Source organism: Oryzias melastigma, linkage group LG15 (genome assembly GCF_002922805.2).
Source record: "Oryzias melastigma strain HK-1 linkage group LG15, ASM292280v2, whole genome shotgun sequence".
In the NCBI taxonomy this organism is placed as follows: domain Eukaryota; kingdom Metazoa; phylum Chordata; class Actinopteri; order Beloniformes; family Adrianichthyidae; genus Oryzias; species Oryzias melastigma.
Window position 1 is genome coordinate 15907586 of NC_050526.1, and position 13251 is coordinate 15920836.

The 13251-nt window shown below is 45.6% G+C and overlaps 2 protein-coding genes across 3 annotated transcripts in view; one reads left to right on the top strand and one right to left on the bottom strand.

Moving 5' to 3' along the window:
• Positions 1 to 4669, top strand: part of abhd12 (abhydrolase domain containing 12, lysophospholipase) — a 9602-nt gene extending 4933 nt beyond the window's left edge. The window contains exons 8-13 of the mRNA XM_036215686.1: positions 450 to 487; positions 1563 to 1642; positions 1711 to 1793; positions 2124 to 2202; positions 4203 to 4330; positions 4399 to 4669. Of these exons, the coding sequence (XP_036071579.1) occupies positions 450 to 487; positions 1563 to 1642; positions 1711 to 1793; positions 2124 to 2202; positions 4203 to 4330; positions 4399 to 4435 (445 nt within the window). The 3' untranslated portion in view covers positions 4436 to 4669. The remainder of the gene's footprint in view (positions 1 to 449; positions 488 to 1562; positions 1643 to 1710; positions 1794 to 2123; positions 2203 to 4202; positions 4331 to 4398) is intronic.
• Positions 4670 to 5389: 720 nt separating this feature from the next.
• Positions 5390 to 13251, bottom strand: part of LOC112162260 (glycogen phosphorylase, brain form) — a 9028-nt gene continuing 1166 nt past the window's right edge. Inside the window, exons 2-20 of one of the 2 annotated variants that reach the window (XM_024298032.2) lie at positions 12357 to 12458; positions 12205 to 12283; positions 11982 to 12085; positions 11777 to 11908; positions 11542 to 11653; positions 11386 to 11468; positions 11178 to 11321; positions 10922 to 11014; positions 10276 to 10422; positions 10034 to 10197; positions 9849 to 9963; positions 9662 to 9763; positions 9438 to 9585; positions 8352 to 8410; positions 8149 to 8290; positions 6262 to 6469; positions 6044 to 6178; positions 5893 to 5959; positions 5390 to 5827 (exon numbers count right to left, since the gene is read on the bottom strand). In XM_024298032.2, the coding sequence (XP_024153800.1) occupies positions 5663 to 5827; positions 5893 to 5959; positions 6044 to 6178; positions 6262 to 6469; positions 8149 to 8290; positions 8352 to 8410; positions 9438 to 9585; positions 9662 to 9763; positions 9849 to 9963; positions 10034 to 10197; positions 10276 to 10422; positions 10922 to 11014; positions 11178 to 11321; positions 11386 to 11468; positions 11542 to 11653; positions 11777 to 11908; positions 11982 to 12085; positions 12205 to 12283; positions 12357 to 12458 (2301 nt within the window). In that variant the 3' untranslated portion in view covers positions 5390 to 5662. Of the gene's footprint in view, positions 5828 to 5892; positions 5960 to 6043; positions 6179 to 6261; positions 6470 to 7303; positions 7466 to 8148; positions 8291 to 8351; positions 8411 to 9437; positions 9586 to 9661; positions 9764 to 9848; positions 9964 to 10033; positions 10198 to 10275; positions 10423 to 10921; positions 11015 to 11177; positions 11322 to 11385; positions 11469 to 11541; positions 11654 to 11776; positions 11909 to 11981; positions 12086 to 12204; positions 12284 to 12356; positions 12459 to 13251 lie in introns of those variants that run through there. The other variant, XM_024298033.2, reaches the window with a different exon arrangement.

Genomic DNA, 13251 nt, shown 5'->3' on the forward strand with positions numbered 1-13251 from the left:
AACATGTGCAGAATCACGTGCGCAAGCATGTGCAGCAACACGTGCACAATCACATGCACTAACACGTGTACAAATAAGTGCACAATCACATGTACCAATCACGTGCACAAATAAGTGCATAATCATGTGCACCAACACGTGCACAAACAGGCGTAGCAACATGTGCATTAATCACGTGCACTAACGCGTGCACCGATCGCGTGCACGAACACATGCAACAACGCGTGCACCAATCACGTGCACAAACAGGTGCACAAACGGGTGCAGAAACATGTGCACCAATCGTGTGCACTAATCACATGCACTAACACGTGCACAAACAGGTGCACTAATGCGTTCACCTATCACATGCACCAATTGCGCACCGACACGTGCACCAAAACGTACACGAACACGTGCACTAACATCTGCATGTGTTACATCAGGATCAAATCTGTTTCATCTTTCAGAGTCGCCACAAACCTGGTGAGACGACTGTGTGACAGAGGTGAGACGCCCACACACACACTCACGCACACACACACACACTCACGCACACACACACAGACCCACAGACCCAGAGAGGGTTTTGATTGGCTGTCAGGTCCTCACGTTTTCAGATTAAATCGACTTTTTCAATAAAAAAACAAATAAATCCAAAAACAAAAAAAATCAAAGAAACAAGATTAAGAATATAAAAAAAAAAGGTATAAAATAAACTGGTCATTAGTTTTTTTTTTTTTACCTTGATGCTTTATTAAAGTCTAACTCCAACTTTTTTTAGTCTTTTGTAAAATCATTCCCATTTTAATTAATAATAATACTGTTTTTGACCAATATAAAAATATACCTCTTAAGTTTTTAAGACGGTTTCTGCAGTTTTTTACTTTTTACTTCTGAGTTGTGGGCGGGGCTGTTGGCACAGAAGTTAGCCTCAGTTAATTTCCCATCAGCCCTTTCTTTACTCTCTCTCCTACTAGCTTGTAGCACCTCACAAGCTCAAGCTAACATTAGCGTAGCAAAAAAAATGGCAGCAATATCGATTCTGTCCAGCCGTCCAGTTCTGATCCAGATCCCAGAAACAAAGACGTTCAAGGATCTATTTTTCTGTAAGTGGATGGGCAGAATGGGGCGGAGCTGGGAGACTTTGGCCCCGCCCATGACAGTTACTACATCACAAACCATCAGACTTCTACTAAAGGAGGTTGAACGTTGTCGTCCAGTTAGTTTAAAGGAGCCAGTGTTTTCTAATTTATGACGTTGGGTTGATCTGGGTGGTCCAGTGGTGCAGTGGTTCTTATCTCACACTGAGAAGGTTTGAATCCCGGCTGGGACGTTTCTGTGTGCATGTTCTCCACGTGCACGTGAGGGTTTTCTCTGGTTTCTTCTCACAGTCCAAAACATAATTCATAGGTTGATTATTTATCCCAAAATGTCCCTCGATGTGCGTGAGAGCGTGTCGCCCTGAGACGGGATGGCGGCCTGTTCAGGGTGTGCCCCGCCGTCGCCCCAAAGTAGCTGTTTAGGCTCCTGTGACCCCAAACGATGATGGGTTGACTGAGAACTTTCCTGTGTGTGTTCAGGAAGTCCTCCCGACGCTCTGATCTTAGAGTCTCCGTTCACGAACATCAGAGAGGAGGCCAGGTGCCACCCGTTCTCCATGGTAACGCACGCACCCACACGTGCACGTTTCCTGTGATTAGCAGCCTCACGCAGGTGTTTGTGTTCCAGGTGTACAGGTATCTGCCGGGCTTTGATTGGTTCTTCCTGGACGCCATCGCCGCCAACAACATCCGCTTCGCCAGCGACGAGAAGTTAGTGGATTTCCACTTCCTGTCTGCAGATCATGTGATCACACACCTGTGTTTGAGGTCGTCATGTTCAGTTTAGATAATGGGAGAGTGACCATGAACAGAGGCCACGCCCACTCTGATTTAAACTATCGAATCTTTGTTTTTCATGGATGTTTTTCTATTAAATCTGATCAATATTTCCTCCTGAATGTTCTTCTGGGTTTGAGGTTTCTGATTCTACGTCGGCTCATTACACGTCTGTACATTAAATCTTCAATATTGTAATAAAAATCCTTTGATGTTCTGCAGCCGACCGACGAACTGCATTTAATGGCGTGTCTGTTTGTGCAGCGTAAACCACATTTCCTGTCCGATGCTGATACTCCACGCCGAGGACGACACCGTGGTTCCGTTCTACCTGGGAAAAAAGGTAAAGAGCTGCTCAGTTCAAAGGTCAAACTGCAGGAAGTCGCGTCTTTTCAGAGTAAAAGTCTGTTTCTTCTTCACTGCTGAGCAGATTAACAACTTTAAGGAGACGCTTATGAACCCCAAACCTTCTGGAATGTTCTTTTCTTCTTTTTAAGAACTTTTTAAAATAACTATGAATAATTTAAAGGCATATTTGACTTTTAATCGAGGGTGGGCAAACCTTTAGACTGGCTCTAAAATTTGATCGGTGGAATGTTTTTGTCATCCACCTCACAAGAGAAAGGAATTACCTGGAATCAAAATGAAAACATGCTTTAATTTGATTGAAAATGACTTTAACACGGAACATTTTTTAGTTTTTATTTCAACATTTTTAGCTTTTGTTCTCATTTTAGAGCTAATTGCAGTGATGGGTTCATGTCCCTCTGGGAAAACCCAAACTTACATTGTTCTTGTGGACTCTGGGATTCAATCAATGAACTTATAAATAGCTTTAATGCCAATATGTCAAATATCATGGAAAGTTTTGCTCCTAGTGAGGTGAAGGTGATCTCTGGTAGGAAAAAACCTCCATGGAGAAATTCCACTCATAAAGAATGGAAAAATAGATTGTCGGAAATCTGAGCGCAGATGGAGAAAGACTAAACTGTAGGTTGATTATGGCGTAAAAAACACATGATCGTCAGAAAAAAACAATAAATCTTCCAACATGTCATGAGTGCAGAGAACTTTCAGCACCTGTAGACAAAAGTCAATGTATTTCTGTACGTCTAGGACACCAGAATTACAGGAGAAATGAAACATTAACGATTATCTCTGCAATTTATCCCCGTTTGGCGGGCCAGACTCGACAGTTTTCCGTAGTTTTCCCACCCGATCTAAATGTTATCTGATCACAAACAAGAAAAAACCTTTTTGTTTTTACAGCAGACGAGCAAATGTGTGAAACTGGGATTTCTACTAAACTTTGACAGGAAATATTTTAATCTTTTTGACACCAAACTGAATCTTCAGCCTCGTTTCCACCGAGCATCCGGTACCGTCCGGTCCGGTCCGGTTCGTCCGGTATTTTGAGTGTTTCTATTGTTAATGGATCCATTAAACTGTTCTGACCCGTAACTCTGGAGGTCCATAGAAAAATAGAACAGGATGGTCGGGGCGGAGCCGCTGTATCCACCTGCTGATCGGCAGAAAGTGACGACATCAGAAAGCACCAGTATAGCGCTCAGCTAACATTTCCGTTTTCCTCTTTACGGCGGTTTTCCTCTTAGCCGCCGAGCAGATCCTCTTTAAACAACATTAAGTTCCTGTTCTGCACGATATTCAGAAAGTGAAGACAGAGAAAGACAAGCTGCTGGATGACCTCCATTGTTGTTGCTCTGCTAGTCGTCCCACAACAACGATACGCTAGCGGTCGACAGCACCGTGAAAACAAAACACTCGGTGGAAGAGAGGCTGAACCCAGTGGAAACACTCGCCAGAATTAACCGGACCGCTCTACTCCTTACTGGACCGGACCGCTCAGTGCAAACGAGGACTTAGACTCAAAAAACAGACATTTTGAACCAGAACCAAATGTTGTTGAGATCTGCGGATGTTTAGACCTGAACCTTCCTCGGCAGTCTGCTCCTCTGACCTTTGACCTCTGTGCTCCTTTGACCTCTGTGTTCTCCTGACCTTTGACCTCTGTGCTCCTTTGACCTCTCTGTTCTCCTGACCTTTGACCTCTATGCTCCTTTGACCTCTCTGTTCTCCTGACCTTTGACCTCCGTGCTCCTTTGACCTCTCTGTTCTCCTGACCTTTGACCTCTGTGCTCCTTTGACCTCTCTGTTCTCCTGACCTTTGTGCTCTCCTGACCTTTGACCTCTCTGTTCTCCTGACCTTTGTGCTCCTCTGACCTTTGACCTCTGTGTTCTCCTGACCTTTGTGCTCTCCTGACCTTTGACCTCTGTGCTCCTTTGACCTTTGTGCTCTCCTGACCTTTGACCTCTGTGCTTCAGCTCTACAGCGTGGCGTCTCGCTCCCAAAGCCTCGCCGGCCACAAGGTCCAGTTCGTGTCGTTCCCGGCGTCTCTGGGCTACAAACACAAGTTCATCTACAGGAGCCCGGAGCTGCCGAGCATCCTCAGGTAGCGCCGGCGCCGCTCGCCACGGCGAGACCCCCGAACGTCTGACTGACGCGCTGGTTTCGTTTCAGTGACTTCCTGGGCGTGGCTCACCCGGTCGCTCTGTGATCCCCTCCCCCCCCCGACACGATGGTTTTTAAAAGACTGAACGCGCTCTTCACCCCTCCCCCACTCTGGCTTCAGGGCACACAGGGTTATCATGGCGGCCGTTTCCACGGCGATTCGGACTGTTCCTGCCGTAGAGCAGGGAGGACCCCCCCCCACCCCATGGGACTGGACTCTGCAGGTTCTTGTTCGTCGCCTGTACTGACTTGAATTCTAAATTAAATCTCTTTTATGTAACTTTGTTCTGTTGTTCCTGAGACGAGTCAGACTGTCAGCAGGTCGGACTGGAGATCGATTCAGCTTTTATGGAAATAAGTTCAGGTTATAAAAACCAAACCAACAAATGTTGCTTTTGAGTCGCTCCAGAGAAAATCAGGTCCCAGAAAGTTTGATTCAGACGTAGATCAGGAGTGGTAATCTCAATCACACACGGGGCCATAAATAAATATAAACTCGCTTCTTCCAATTCCTTTTCAATCAAACTGACTTTAGTTCATAATTACACAAACTAATGAGCCAAATGTGACATAAGTGTGATTTGTTTTTGTTTGTTTCCTATTTTCTAATCAATGCATTTCATTATTTCTGTAATGAGTTTGATATAATTTTGTGTTTTGTCTTGTATTTTTTTATAATCTATGCTTGAAATAAACCAATCAATGTAGCTAAAATATTAGCTAAACTCCAAAATAGCCTAAAAAATCTTAGTGAATGCCAAAATAGTCCAAAAACTAGCAGAATAACTATTTTTAAAACTTAAAAACTGTAACTTTTTAACATAATTATGAATAATAAAAAAGCAGGAATATTATTTCATTTTACTCTCCATAAAAATATTTTATAAAAATTATACTAGTTACAAATAAGAGGAAGATAACATGGGGTTATTAATAACAACGGAGGGCCGGATCCGGCCCCCGGGCCGTGACTTTGACTAAAGAAGCAGAGGTCAGCGGGTCAGTCGGCCTCAGAAACCCAAAGATTTTTATTTCCTTCAGGATGACGACGTACAGATACGTTCTGCTTTCGTTTCCAGAGAATAAATAACCGTCCTCATCACAGCCGGGTTTGCGAGTCCAAACTCGAACCTTTCAGAACCTTCAGTCCGGCTGCTTTCTAGAAACCGAGTGAATCCGACTTTCCCAGCAGTTTTCTACAGAACTCTCTGCCGTCACGAGTCATCAGAGTAGAACCAGCGTTTCTGCTCATGACCCGATCCATTTGCGATCTTCAGCTTTGGCGCTGGATCAGCGGCTCGTTGGGGGGCGGGATCTTCCCGTCAGACGGTTCGACGCCCCAGATCTCGCGGGCGTACTGGGCGATGGTTCTGTCGCTGGAGAACTTCCCTGCAGCTGCGATGTTCCGAATCACCACTTTGGTCCACTCTCTGGGGTTCTGCAGAGGAACCGAACCGGGTCAGAACAAAAGCCGGAGAGATCCCTCACAGATTGTGTGATTACCTGGTACAGCTCGCTGACTTGCTCCTGACGTTTTACGTAAGATTCATAATCTGCAAAAACCTTAAACCTGCAGGAGAAACAGCAGAACTGAGGAACGGACCGTCTCCTGCTCGGCTTCACTTCCAGAACCTACCGGGTCAGCTGCTGTTACCTGTCGTGATTCATCAGCATGTCGGTGACCTCTCTGAAAAGGTCTGGTTCTGACGGACTGAAGAACCCGCTCTGGATCTGGTCCACAGCCAGTTTCAGTTCCGGCAGAGAATCGTAGAACTGTTTAGCATCGTAGCTGCAGAGAGACGGAGTTCAGCCGATTTTGAAGCCGATTCCGTTTAGCTGTCAGAACTCTCCACCCCCGCGGTCCGGTCTCACCCTTCCCGGTCCAGCTGGTCCACGTCAGCCACCTTCATGCCAAAGATGAAGAGGTTTTCTTCTCCAGCCTCCTCGGCCATCTCCACCGTGGCGCCGTCCATGGTGCCGATGGTCAGAGCGCCGTTCAGCATGAACTTCATGTTTCCCGTTCCAGACGCTTCTGTTCCCGCCGTGGAGATCTGCTCGGACAGATCCGCGGCCGGGATGACTGCGGCGAGAAGCAGCGGGGTGACGGTCGGAGGCGGAGCTGAGCGGATCGGTCGAAGGAAATCGCTCGCCTCCATCACTAAATCCACACTGTTCTTGTTCTGTTACTTTTGTTTTTCAGAATGTAAGTCGCTCTAAACTCAAAAGTCACATCTCAGCTAATCTATGGAGAAACAGAACTAATGTTCCAGTAACTCCTAAAAAGACTGTAGACACATTTAATTGAATATATCTTTATATTTTTCAATGCTATATGCTAAAAAAAGACCTTCAGGTTCACAGTTTCTTCCTAAATTTACCTCAAACAACAATAAAATATATATTTTACACCTGAAAGACAGAAATTATTTCTGGAGAAAAAAAACTCAATTCATGTTACTGTGAATGACGGAGTATTAGGGGTACACAAAAGATTTTAAAAGTATTTGTACGACTCTGACTCTCGATCGCATACATTTACAAGTTTTTTTTCTCATATATTTATGACTTTTCTTGTAGAAGTATTAAATTTAATCTTGTAAATTCGTTTTTTTCTCGTAAATTAATTACTTTTGTCTCGTAAATTTACTACTTTTAATCTTATAAATTCGTTCACTTTTTTCTCATAATTTTACGTGATATAAAGTCAAATTTACAACTTTAAAATACGTAAGTTTATGAGAAAAAAAGTCATAAATTTAACTTTATTCTCGTAAATTTACAAGATTTAAATACGTAATTAACAAATAAATATTTGTAAACTGGCCCTTATACTCTACTCTAACTACAAGCTTGTTCATAAATTTCATAGAATATCCAATAGAAAGCTACGCAGAGAGTAACGGTAAAGAACATGTTCAGGTAAGAACAAAACTTTATTGTTCCTGTTCAAGTTTACAGTTTGACCAGCGAAGATCCCAAAGGAGAAAGAAGATGATGACAAAGTTCTTCAGCCTTCCTCCGTATTTATTAAGACTCACTGAAGAAAACTGTTTTAACGTGTTCTTGTAGCATTCTTCTGATGATGGAGGACAAAGTTAAAGAAACTTCAGTTTAAACTGTATTTCTGAGGATTTCTTCATTCAAATCGTAGTGAATCAGGAGCAGATGAAAAATTACGTTTGAAAAAGATCAGATTTCAGACATAAAAGATTTGCTACAAACGTCCTGCTCTGCTCTGGGGAGGGGAAGGGGGGCGGGGTTGCTCCGCACCATTAGTCTCACCCACAACACAGGTGGATTTCTACTGAACTCCTGCCGCTCTGCAGAAATGATGTCCTAGATAAGGATGAAGGTTTCTTTTAGCTAAAATAAATCCGTTTAAAAGATGATGGGAGTGGGATTTAGTGACAAAATATAAAACAGCAAATGGTTTTATATGACATGCCGACATGTCCCTGATCTCCAAACCTGAGCTTCATACTGATGGAAGACAAACATTACATTATTTCACATATAAAATCAAATCAATTCTAAACATTTACTAAAGACAGAGCGTAGACACCAGCATCTCTTTAACTTTGGTTCAGGCTTTGCTGCTTCGTTCTCTGTGTGGTTGAACATAAACGAGCAGAAACTTCAGCGTTTTATGGAGACAACGACGTTCAGAAAATCAAAGGTTTACAGTTTCCTGATAACTTTCTGAGGTCCTGCACAGCGATAAGATGAACACCTTTAGTGGGCGTGTCCGTAAAGACTCACCTTGCTCTGCCAACGACACTCTGTAGTTCTCCAGGAAGACGACTTTCAGCCGGTCTCCCACCGCCGGGTCGTTGTTGACCACCTCGCCCACCGAGGTGATCAGTTTGATGATCATCTTGGCCATGTGGTACCCCGGGGCCGCCTGCAGGGGGAGCCGTAGCGTTAGTGACGGACAGACGGATCTGAAGAACGGACCTTCCCACCTTTCCTCCGATCATCACGGTCCGGGGAACGAACGCTCTCTCGGGCCGCAGTCGGATCCCTGTGAACAGAAGCGTGCACTGGTGCAGCCGCTCCACCAGGGGGCGCCAAAGATGAACGTTTCACAGAAGACTTTGTTTTGAAATACTGAACATGACAGAACAGGACTTAAGCAGTGAAAAAACTAAATCAGACAGTGTTTACCACCATCAGACCATAATAAAACAATTTAACTTTAACTTTAGGGGGCGGTGTGTTATTACGTTACGTGTTTGGTTAATAAATTCTTTAGGTAATGCTTTGTGTGGTTTAATGAATTCAGATAAGGAGGTTTAACACTGTTTTTGTTGCAGACTTGTTCATATTTATACATGTTTCTTTGTGAGTCTATTAAGTGAACAGAAGAGCAGATATCATTTTAAAACCACTTTATAAGCAAAGATCTATTGATCCATTTTATGTTTAGATGAGGTGAGTAGTTGATGACAATAAGAACTGCCAATAAAGAAATAAGTTAATGGAACTCTGATAGTTTGATGGGTAATTTATGAATATAATTCGAAAGAAGAAGTTTGATTCCACCTAATTTGTAATTCAGAGTTTTTAATCGAATTCTTCTTTAACGTTTCATTAACACGGTCAATCTAATAGTATCTTCTGTATATGCCTGATGCTGCAACAGCCTAATGTCCCAGCCTGGGATGAATAAAGTATTGCTATTCTATTCTAAAGCTTTCAGGACGTAAATTTCTTTTACCATATGAGCTTTTTGAGATGTGGTTCGTTTTTCCAGATGAAATTAAAGTTTAAAGTATTTATAGTTTTAATCAAACTTTTGGGGATTTCTGTGCAACAAGACGGTTTGATTGATAAACTTTCCATTTTGGATAAATATATTCGTCCTAAGATAGATCTCTGTGAAGTCTTAAGTTTAGTTTAAGTTAACTCTTAGTATTTAAAGTTTGTTTTTTTGTTATTTTGATGCCTAAATATTTTATGTCAGTTTTTAGTTGTGTGTCATGAACTGCTAGAAGTTCACGTTTCTTTAGGTCGTGTACGTTTCAGAGCAGACGTCTGCGCAGACTCACGGTTGTAGAGCGTGATGGCGTGCAGACAGTTGAGCAGCTGCCTCTTGTACTCGTGGATCCGCTTCACCTGGACGTCAAAGATGGACTCGGGGTTCACCTTCAGCTGCCAGTGCTTCTGCAGGAAGGCTGCAAACTTCAGCTTGTTCTCCTGCGAGGACAAACGGCGCCGGTGAGCGGATGGACGGACGGTGGGGCAGGTGAGGCACTGCGGGCCCCGCCCCCACCTGCTTGACTTTAGCCACGTCCCGGATGAAAGCTTCGTCGTCCACAAACTGCAGGATGTTCTTCAGCTGATGGAGGTCGGTCAGGAAGTCGTCTCCGATCCTCTGCAGGACAAAACAGAACCGTGAGGGTCTGAGCGGGCGAGTGGCAGGTCGGCGAGCGGCGGGTCGGCCCGTGGCGCCTGCGTGCCTCAGCGATGATGTCAGCCAGGCCGGGGTTACACAGCAGCAGCCAGCGGCGAGGAGTGATGCCGTTGGTTTTGTTCTGGAACTTGTCCGGATCCACCTGGAAAAAGTCTCTGAACCTGCAGAAACACCAGAAACAAACTCAGTTCTATTCGCTTTGACCGGGTCGGCACGGCGCCGCAGACGTACACCGTATTCCTGACGATGTCCGAGTGGATCTGCGCCACGCCGTTGACGGCGTGGGATCCCACGACGCACAGGTGAGCCATGTTGATCCGTTTGGGGTCCCCCTCCTCGATGAGAGACATTCGGCGCCGGCGGTCCACGTCGCCCGGAAACAGAGCAGCGATCCTCTGAGGAGACAGACATCCGGAGCTGAAGTCCCGTCACCCGACCGTCTGACGGGTCGACGGCGAGAGCGGCAGTCTCACATCCAGGTGTCTCTGGTTGATCTCATAGATGATCTGCAGGTGTCGCGGCAGCAGCTGCTCGAACATGTGGACGGGCCAGCGCTCCAGCGCCTCGGGCAGAACCGTGTGGTTGGTGTACGCGCAGGTACGACAGGTGATGTCCCACGCCTGCAGACGGCGACACACGGGCGGGAAAGAGAACAAATGTGCAAGATCTGTAAGAAATGTGGATTCGTGCGAAGGTAATTTTCAATTTGTCAAATTTTGGATTTGTGCACATGTAAATGTTTTACTTCTGTGTGTGTGATTTTTTTTATTTGTTCGTGCGTAATTCTCTATTTGTGCATGTGTGACTTTTTGATTTGTGTGTGCGTAATTTTTTATCAGTGCGTGTGTAATATCTTATTTTTTGTATTTGTGATTATTTGATTAGTGCGTGTATAACTTTTGTTTTTTAGGTGTGTGATTTTTTTTATTTATACATGTGATATTTTTTATTTGCGCGTACATAATTCATTTTTAGTGCGTGTGTAATTTTTTATATTTGTGTGTATTTGGTTTGTGTGTAACTTTGGATTGTACAAACAAAAATCCAAAGTTACGCACAAATCAGGAATTATACGCACACAGATCACAGTGATACTATTTCCTCTCCGTAGGATCCGACCTTTTCCCAGTCCAGCTTCTCCAGATCCACCAGGACCCGCATCAGCTCGGGGATGGCCAGAGCCGGGTGGGTGTCGTTCAGCTGGATCGCCACCTGGTGGAGAAACGAAGAATGACATGAACCCTTTGAGCTAAGAGAACAGCTGCTCTCTACTGTCTAGATACCAGCCAATCAGCAGCTGCCGGCTCTGAAGCTCCGCCCAAAGATCTCAGGAATCAAACCTTTCATTGGACTTTAGTTTTGCTCGGTCCCTCACCTTGTCGGGAAAGGTTTCAAAAGACGTCCGGACCGGATCTCTGGATCCGAACTTGGAAGACTTGAACCTGCGGATGATGTCCTGCAGCGTGGCGGCCACCACGAAGTACTCCTGCTTCAGGCGGAGCTCCTTCCCCTCGAAGAACTGCACACAGACACGAGTCACGCCCACTCTGCCCCGGCGCCGCGCTGGCTGTGCAGCCACTCACGTTGTCGTTGGGATACAGAACTCTGGAGATGTTCTCGGCCAGGTTCCGGTCCAGAACGGCTTGGATGTAATCTCCAACGTTAACTGGAGTAAAGAGGAGCAGGAAGAGGAGGTCAGAAACCGCGTCCTCCTGGAGGCACGCGACGCTCAGACTCACAGTTCTGCAGGTTGAAGTCGTCGGGCGCTTTAGCCGACCACAGCCTCATGGTGTTCACCGTGTTGTTATGGTAACCGGGGACCGGAGTGTCGTAGGGCATCGCCAGAACCACCTGGACACACAACAGCTGGAAGGTTCCTTCTGCTTGATCCCATGAAGAAACCTTGAAGAACCATGTTTCTATCTGTCTGCATGCTAGACTCACCTGGATCAGGTGTGTCCCCTCCCCCCATACCTGAGTGTCAGTCCACTGCATCCCGCTGTCCGTCGCCTGCACGCGACCATAGAAGTGAACTGGCAGCATGTACTCGGGCCTCGCCTTCTCCCAGGGGTTTCCGTATCGCAGCCAGTCGTCTGCCTCCTCTACCTGAAGGGGCGGGTCAATGTGGCAGCTCATCCACCAATCACAGTCTGCACACTAATTATGGGGGCGGGGCTACCTGCCATCCGTTATAGATTTTCTGATTGAAGATTCCAAACTCGTAGCGAATCCCGTATCCGTACGCAGCCAAACCGAGAGTCGCCATGGAGTCCAGGAAACAAGCTGCAGGAAGGGGCGGAGCCAGAGCAGAATGAGCGAAAAACACACACAAAAACGGTAAGAGGATTTGCTTTTACTGGACGACTCGTCTGTGACCCGGTCCCTTGCAGGTGCAGACTCACCTGCCAGGCGGCCCAGCCCGCCGTTTCCCAGACCGGCGTCCTCCTCGATCTCCTCCAGCTCCTCAAGGTCCAAACCCAGCTGCACAAAGCAGGGGGCGGTTATGACAAACACGTACACACAGTTGAAGACAGGTGCACAGGTGAGCTGGTACCTGGTATATGGCCTCATCGCAGGCGTTCTGCAGGCCCAGGTTGATCATGGTGTTCTGCAGGGCTCGGCCCATGTAGAACTCCAGGGACAGGTAGTAGACCCTCTGAGGACGACAGCAGACCGTCAATCACCTGTGCAGGTGTGCCATCATCTACTGTTATGTTCCTAGATGTTAAAAAAAACCTTTTATGGAGAGTAAAATATTGAAAGTTATTTAAGGTTTAAGTTGATTTACTCTGGAATAATATTCCTGTGTTTTTATTATTCATAATTAAGGTATAAATTGTCATTCTGCAGCTTTTTGAGCTATTTTGACATTGACTTAGATTATTTGGTTATTTTTGAGTTTAGCTAATATTTCAGCTACATGCTACCTGTTTTGGCTAACCTAAGTTTTCAGTTGTTTTTAGGCTAATTTGGCATTTAGTTCATATTTTAGCTGGTTATCAGCTTCAGCAGCTGCACGGTGGCGCAGTGGTTAGCGCTCTCGCCTCACAGCGAGAAGTCCCCGGTTCGAATCCCGGCTGGGACCTTTCTGTGTGGAGTTTGCATGTTCTCCCCGTGCATGCGTGGGTTTTCACCGGGGACTCCGGCTTCCTCCCACCGTCCAAAAACATGCTTCATAGGTTAATTGGTGACTCTAAATTGCCCCTAGGTGTGAATGTGAGAGTGAATGGGTGTGATTGGGGCCCTGAGACAGACTGGAGACCTGTCCAGGGTGAACCCCGCCTTCGCCCTTCAGTAGGGTTAGGCTCCGGCACCCCCGCGACCCCGACAGGGACATAGCGATCAAGAAAATGGATGGATGAATGAATATTAATAGATCTAGAAACTTTGTGTTTTATGTAATTTATACAAGAGAATTTATCATCACTCCTTAAAAGTTTACTTCTTTA